The 7,518-nt window shown below is 55.3% G+C and overlaps 3 protein-coding genes across 3 annotated transcripts; 2 read left to right on the forward strand and 1 right to left on the reverse strand.

Annotated features, from left to right (window-relative positions):
• Positions 1-437: 437 nt before the first annotated feature.
• On the forward strand, positions 438-1,940 carry PpBr36_07474 (uncharacterized protein; the record flags this gene model as incomplete). Its single annotated transcript, XM_029894611.1, has 1 exon — positions 438-1,940. One exon carries the CDS (start codon positions 438-440, stop codon positions 1,938-1,940), a length of 1,503 nt encoding a protein of 500 aa, XP_029747879.1.
• A 128-nt stretch (positions 1,941-2,068) lies between these two features.
• PpBr36_07475 (uncharacterized protein) lies at positions 2,069-3,637 on the reverse strand (the record flags this gene model as incomplete). The annotated part of the gene is made up of 2 exons (XM_029894612.1): positions 2,069-3,328; positions 3,431-3,637. The coding sequence occupies 2 exons, from the start codon at positions 3,635-3,637 to the stop codon at positions 2,069-2,071; spliced, it is 1,467 nt and encodes a 488-aa protein (XP_029747880.1).
• A 794-nt stretch (positions 3,638-4,431) lies between these two features.
• On the forward strand, positions 4,432-7,300 carry PpBr36_07476 (uncharacterized protein; the record flags this gene model as incomplete). The annotated part of the gene is made up of 3 exons (XM_029894613.1): positions 4,432-4,608; positions 4,673-7,184; positions 7,257-7,300. 3 exons carry the CDS (start codon positions 4,432-4,434, stop codon positions 7,298-7,300), a joined length of 2,733 nt encoding a protein of 910 aa, XP_029747877.1.
• Positions 7,301-7,518: the final 218 nt, after the last annotated feature.

The raw sequence follows: 7,518 nt of genomic DNA on the forward strand, positions 1-7,518 counted from the left end.
ATTACTACTATTTAAAGTTGACCAAAAAAAAAAGGTACCTTACTTGAGGTCCCACTGTCATGTCACATGATGGGAATCCTACTTGCAGGCCAACCGAATCGGGTTAGCGCACGGAGCGCCGTCCTCGGAGCCAAAACCCGGGCTGGACGCGTTTCATGTCAATCACGTCGCGTCCGAACGGAAACGAAAATAAAACGTAGTTGCCTGTAATATCGGAAGACCAAAACTGCTGGGAATAGAATAGCTCGCCAGACTCATCAAGTAATCGGATCTTGACATACTGGGTACCTATGCTATCTGCATTAGTTCCCCCCACCCAGCTCTTGACATATCAGGTCTGATGGGAATCACAGCTGGGGCGTCGCTTTAGGTAAATCTCTAGGCTAATCCGCTTGACGCTGCTGGGCCGCCAAGCCCGTGTGGATAACTGCCTGAAGATGGCGTCCATCTCAGTTCCCACGACGGCCCAGCTCTCGGGATCACTGCGGCTGCCACCGAGCCACGCGGTAACTAAAAAGCTCATCTCCCGCCTCTCGCGGAAGTCCCTTGTAGAGCTCGCCCTCTCGTGGTTGGCTCAGTCGTCCGACGCTTCATGTGCTCCCTACCTCAGCCCACAGGACCACGACGAAAGCATGTACGAGGCGTCGCAGTCCCTCGAGGCCCTGCGCGACATCTACAGCAGCATGCTCGAGTCCGGAAACAAGGGTAGCAAGCAGGAGGTCGTGGATCGCATCCTCGAAGGCGACTGGAGGATGGGCTTGACGCTGCACCAGCTCGCCATGGCGGATATGCAGCACCTCCACGACCGCCCCCTTTCGCTGCGCTGGACCGCGTTTCGGACAGTCGCGCTCAAGATCAGGGATGCGCACGGCGACGACGGGGAGCTGGCGATCGAGGTGGACAAGGAAAGCCTGGTCGTGCCGAGGTTCCACCCGACCACGTTCCTGAGGAACCTCCAGGCCCAGCTGCCACCCGACGTCAAGACGCACTGCGCATTCGAGCGCCACAAGGATCTTCCCATCCTGCTCTTGAGGATATTCATCTTTGATTCGCCCTACGGCACGAACCTAGTCGCCGGCGACTCGATCCCGCCAAACTTTGACGCTTCCAGGACCGTCTACCTTGCCTTCCCGGATGCGTCTCCGTATGTCTATATCAGTAACGCCGCGACGGTTGCGGGCAGTGTTTCCAACAGCGACGCAAAGAGCCTGCGGGCCATGGTTGTCGAGAGCGTCCCCAATGCGCTGTCGAGGCCCGGGGAGCGGTATACGCTCAAGTCGACGAGCCTGGTAACCAAAAACCTGTCGGAATTGGTCGAAAGGAGAGGTGGCGGTCGTGCCAACGCGGCCGGTGGCGGCTGGGCATTTTACGCCGACTCACGGAGGAAGGAGAGCCCATTGGACGTCAACTTGCCGACACCGCCGCTTTCAGACGAGGATGCGGACGGCGGGGAGACGAAGAGAAAGGCCGGATGGGAATCCGAGGAACAAAAGGCACAGAAGAGGCAGAGATTGGTCGCGCTGGCGAGGTTTGGAGAGTCGGCCAACATTGACGACGGCTTAGGGGTCGAGAGGGTGGACGTCGTGATCGAGGACCCTTTCCCGGATGCAGCAGCTAGTGGCTCCGATGTGCGACCTTTGCAAGCAGGCAATAGTAAACCCGACCGCCGACGGAGCACGCTTGATGCGGCACTCCAGCGAGAGGCGGAACTGCGCGATGAAGAGGAAGACGCATCGGTCGACGTGGGCACACCGAAATGGTGCCCAAGGATCAAACTGACCTTCCAAGGGTCACACGTTTTCGCAGGCATAAGGCAACTGGTGGAGGCGGGTGCCATTGATGGGGAACGGATGCCTGGTTGGATGACGGGCGAGGAAGGTGTCACGATCGGGGCTGTGAAATACGGTCGTATAAGAGGGCACAAAGGGTCAGGTCTATGACGGCCCGCGGGTTTTCCTTGATTTTGATGATTTTGTTTATCATGACAGCAAGGAGTTGGGGATTATTTTGGACTTTTTTTGATTATGGATACCCGTAGGCATGATGGCTCTGAATGTATTTCTTATGTCTATGCATCTACTTTAAACACCTTGATTGTGTTGGCCCAGGCAGCTTCTGCAACCTCCTCAACAGAAACGCCCTTGATTCCCGCCACGATCGTTGCTATCCTCTCAATGGTACACGGCTCGTTGCGGCTCTTCACCATGCAACCCTCCTCCCACTTTTCCTTTTTTACTGACTTGAAACGTTCAGGTACCTCGGATGGTTTCTTCTGCCCCTTTTTGCTAGGTTGCTGCTGTTGCTTTGGCTTCTTCTGTCTTGTTTGTTTTGCGTCCCCGTTTGCTGACTCTGTTGGCGTGTCCGTCGCGGAGGATTGCGAGTTTCCTTGCCCCCTCGTTGCAGTGGCCGCAGCAGCGTCAGCGACGGCAGAAGTAGCAACAGCAGTGGCGGCGGCCGCCGCCTGCTCATCTTCTGCTGCTTTTCGTTTTGCATCCTCCACCAAATACTTCCAGCCCTCATGGCTGGGTCGGACCTCACACCACGGCCCGTCGGTCTCGATCATGATCCTGTCCAGCCTAATCTCACGAACCACGTCGCAATTCTCCGCCGTCTTGAAGCTGCACCCGTTGATACCAATGTACAGCCCCAGGTCCATGAGCTCCCGCGCTTCCTCCGCCGTGCCGGTAAAGCTGTGCACAACGCCACCGCGCGCGAGACCTGCCAGGTCGTTTCCGAACTTTTCCTTGAGCAGGGAGACAAAATCAGTGTGCGCAGCCCGTGAGTGCAGGAAGAGAGGAAGCTCAAGCTTATCCTTCTGCAGCGCGACGACCAGGTCGAGCTGGTGCGAAAAGGAGTGCAGTTGCAACTTCTTGGGGCAGTAGTGCAGCCTGTCGTAGTCGAGGCCGAATTCGCCAAAGGCGACCAGTCCCGGGCCAGCCGAGCGGACTAGGGCGTCGAGGTCCGCGACGATCTGCTTCGTCTTTTGCAGATCGGGGGTTCCCTCATCGTCAGCGGACACGGGCTTCTCCGGATCCGGATCGCAAGCCGCCGTGTGCTCCTCGTCCTCAGCCTCGTGGTGGTGAGGGTGGGTGGCGCCAAAGATGGCGCTGCTGCACGGGTGGACGCCCGCCGTGGAGTAGACGGTGCCGGGGAACTCCTTTGTGAGCTTCAGGGCGTCTCTGGAGCTCCTGAAGCTCGAGCCCGTGACTATGAGCTTGGTGCAGCCGACATCCTTGGCGCGCTGGACAACGGCGACTAGGTCGTCCGGGTGACGTTGTTTGCCGCCGTAGCGACCACGGAAGATGGGGTCTGCCAAGTTGATTCCAATCTACAAAACCACTAGTGCATCAGTGACTCATTCAACTAGTCACTTGTTCGTTCTGTCCTTTGTTTGTTTGTGTTTGCTTGTTATGTTTTAATTGGCGCTTACATCAATATATCTCGGCTGGTACGTCGGTTTTCCATTCCTAACTCCGAGGTCGGGTGAGTCGGTGGCCATGGTGTGAGTGTGCAAAAATCTGCCCCTGAAACGGGACTGGGGCCGCTGGGCGAAGGGGGTTTGCAAAATTAGGGATGAAAGCAGGGGCGACACTGAGACTTTTGGGTTTGTGGTCAGTCTCGTCGGGGAGATGCGCATTCTTATCCTCTCGGGTAAAGAGCTTAGAGCGGACGATTCTTGTTGCCCTTTGCAAAAGTGTCCCGCTGCTTGAATATAACTTGCCTAGCTGGATCGATTATTCGCAGGGCTGAATCATGCTGAACCATATACGGAGTCTTTACGCAAATGTGCAGAAAAAGGCACTGCTTTGGCTAAGTTAGCACCGTAATAAGTGCCCGTACCAGGTTCAGCTTAGCCCAATGACTGCAGTATTCAGCACTTTGATCCATGCAGGCCCCGACTGGTGGATCCCTCCACTGAACATGGGAATGCTAGTCAGGCTACAGTGGCCCATGGACGGGAACCCAAGCCCAAGGTCAGACGTTACCCCGCTGACAGCTGTAGTCGGCTGCCTGTTGCCCTTCTGTTGCCCTGGGCCCCGCGAATTGGAGCGCTCCATCGAGCTAAAGTGGAAAATCGCGAATCGACGCGTGTTTTTCTTATCTGATTCTCTTGATCGCCTAAGCAAAACGCGTCTCTTTGAGTGGCACTTAAAGGCACCGCGACTCAATTTCCCACCGTGCCCTGCCTCTCACCCGACAACCCCATCTCCCATAACAACAAAAGCAAAAAAAGCACAGAGAGCAAGAGAATATCTTTGAAGGCTCCTCTTGTTGATTGATTCTCTCTTGTGCATGCTTTAAACCATAAACTCATCTAATTCATTCTCTTCAAACCATATTTTAAGATACCCCTCAGTCTTTCCCCTTCCGCCCTCTTTTCCTTCTCTTCCTCATCCACCTTCTCGCACCAGACAGACAAAATCTGCAATCATGTTTGTCAGGAAGCGTGATGGCCGCCAAGAGCGCGTTCAGTTCGACAAGATCACTGCCCGTGTGTCAAGGCTGTGTTACGGCCTCGACCCGGAGCACGTTGATCCTGTTGCCATCACCCAAAAGGTCATCTCGGGTGTATACGGCGGAGTAACTACTGTTCAGCTGGACGATCTTGTAGGTCTAGTCCTCACATCCCGAATATGCTATGGACCACTTCTGACGACAAAACCCGCCACAGGCCGCCGAGACAGCAGCGTACATGACTGTCACGCACCCCGACTACGCCATCCTCGCTGCACGTATCGCAGTCTCAAACCTTCACAAGCAGACCAAGAAGCAGTTCTCATCAGTGGTCAGCGACCTCTTCCACTATGTAAACCCCAAGAACGGCAAGCTCTCTCCCATGATTGCCCAAGACACATACGACTGCGTCATGCGTCACAAGGAAGATCTCGACTCAGCTATTGTTTACGACCGTGACTTCAACTACCAATATTTCGGCTTCAAGACCCTCGAGAGGTCTTATCTGTTGAAGCTTAACGGCAAGATTGTTGAGAGGCCACAGCACATGATCATGCGTGTTGCTGTAGGTATCTGGGGTGACAACATTGAGCGTGTCATAGAGACCTACAACCTCATGTCCAGCAAATTCTTCACACACGCGTCCCCGACGCTCTTCAACGCCGGCACACCGCAGGCTCAGTTGTCGTCATGCTTCCTGGTTGACATGAAGGATGACAGTATCGAGGGCATCTACGATACCCTCAAGACTTGCGCCATGATCTCCAAGATGGCTGGCGGTATCGGTCTCAACGTCCACCGTATCCGTGCTACTGGCTCCTATATCGCCGGTACCAACGGCACCTCGAACGGCATTGTTCCCATGCTGCGTGTGTTCAACAACACAGCTCGTTACGTCGACCAAGGTGGCAACAAGCGCCCCGGCGCCTTTGCCATCTACCTGGAGCCGTGGCACGCAGATGTCTTCGAGTTCCTCGACCTGAGGAAGAACCACGGAAAGGAGGAGATTCGTGCCCGCGATCTGTTCCTTGCCCTTTGGATCCCTGATCTGTTCATGAAGCGTGTTGAAAAGAACGGCGACTGGACTCTGATGTGCCCCAACGAGTGCCCTGGCCTCGCGGACTGCTACGGTGATGAGTTCGAGGCTCTGTACGAGAAATATGAGCAGGCCGGCAAGGGTCGCAAGACGATCAAAGCTCAGAAGCTCTGGTATTCCATCCTGGAGGCTCAGACCGAGACGGGTAACCCGTTCATGCTGTACAAGGACCACTGCAACCGCAAGAGCAACCAGAAGAACCTGGGTACCATCCGCAGCTCCAACCTCTGCACAGAGATCATTGAGTACTCTGCCCCTGACGAGGTTGCCGTGTGCAACCTTGCTTCCCTGGCTCTGCCTCAGTTTGTCGACTACCACAAGGGCGACTATGACTTTGAGAAACTCCACGAGGTCACTCAGGTCGTTGTTCGCAACCTCAACAAGATCATCGACGTCAACTACTATCCCGTCCAGGAGGCACGCAACAGCAACATGCGCCACAGGCCTATCGGTTTGGGTGTCCAGGGTCTGGCTGATGCTTTCCTTGCTCTCCGTCTGCCTTTCGAGTCTCCCGAGGCTCGTGAGCTCAACAAGAAGATCTTCGAGACCATCTACCATGCTGCTTTGACTGCCTCTTGCAAGCTGGCTGAGGAGCAGGGCACCTACTCGACATACGAAGGCTCTCCTGTTTCACAGGGCATTCTCCAGTACGACATGTGGAACGTCAAGCCTTCAGATCTCTGGGACTGGGACGCTCTCAAGGCCAACATCAAAGAGCACGGTGTCCGCAACAGCTTGCTTGTTGCCCCTATGCCGACGGCTAGTACGTCGCAAATCCTGGGCAACAACGAGTGCTTTGAGCCATACACTTCCAACATCTACCAGCGTCGTGTGCTCGCCGGCGAGTTCCAGGTTGTCAACCCCTGGTTGCTCAAGGATCTGGTCGAGCTTGGTCTGTGGTCAGACGACATGAAGAACCGTATTATCGCCGAGGGAGGCTCCATTCAGAACATTGCCAGTATTCCTGAGGATACCAAGAAGCTCTACAAGACTGTTTGGGAGATCTCGCAGCGTACTGTCGTGCAGATGGCTGCTGACCGTGGAGCCTTTATCGACCAGTCCCAGTCACTCAACATCCACATGCGCGATCCGACCATGGGCAAGATTACTTCGATGCACTTCACCGGCTGGAAGCTTGGTCTCAAGACCGGTATGTACTACCTGCGGACGCAGGCAGCCGCACAGCCGATTCAGTTCACCGTCGACCAGGAGGCGCTGCGTCTGCAGGACAAGGCCATTGCCAAGGAGCGAGTACTTGGCAAGCGTGCGCCTCCCACCGGCAGCTACGTGTCTTCACCGGGTGCCTCAGTTCCGAGGCCGATGTATGCCACCAAGAGAGGTTCGGAGGGTAACTCCCTAAACGCCCAATCGGCCAATGCCAACGGCTACCCGACGCCGAGCACCACGCCTCCTCCGGCTGTTACTTCCAAACCAGTTGCATCTCCCGCCAAATCGGTTCCGTTCAAGGCCGACCAGGAGGAGGGTGAGAGCCCCAAAGCTTTGCCCACCGAGCCAACAAAGAAGGTCGACGAGGAGGAAGCCCTAGACAGCCAGAAGAAGAAGGATACAGAGGACAACGAGAGCGAGAGCAAAGAGCGGGAGATGGACATCTACTCGGAAGCCGTCCTTGCTTGTAAGTCTCCATATATAAAATCACTGTTAACGTCACTGGGAGCCCCCACTAATATATGGTCACTATTCACAGGCAGCATTGAGAACCCTGAGGCCTGCGTCATGTGCAGCGGCTAGACAATGATGCTCCAGATGGCTAGGAGTGCGTGGGAGTCTCGGCGCGAGGATCGTCGAGCTGGTGTACAATGAACTGGGAGTCTCGGACTGTTACGATGGAAAAGACGATACAAATTAATGTGTGGCATGATGAAACTGGAGGGTCTCTGGGTTTTGTTTTACTAGTTATTGCTAGGTGGCTTAGGGTTTCTTGTTTTTATATGATCCGTTCAACCGCT

Source organism: Pyricularia pennisetigena, chromosome 1 (genome assembly GCF_004337985.1).
Source record: "Pyricularia pennisetigena strain Br36 chromosome 1, whole genome shotgun sequence".
NCBI classification, from domain to species: domain Eukaryota; kingdom Fungi; phylum Ascomycota; class Sordariomycetes; order Magnaporthales; family Pyriculariaceae; genus Pyricularia; species Pyricularia pennisetigena.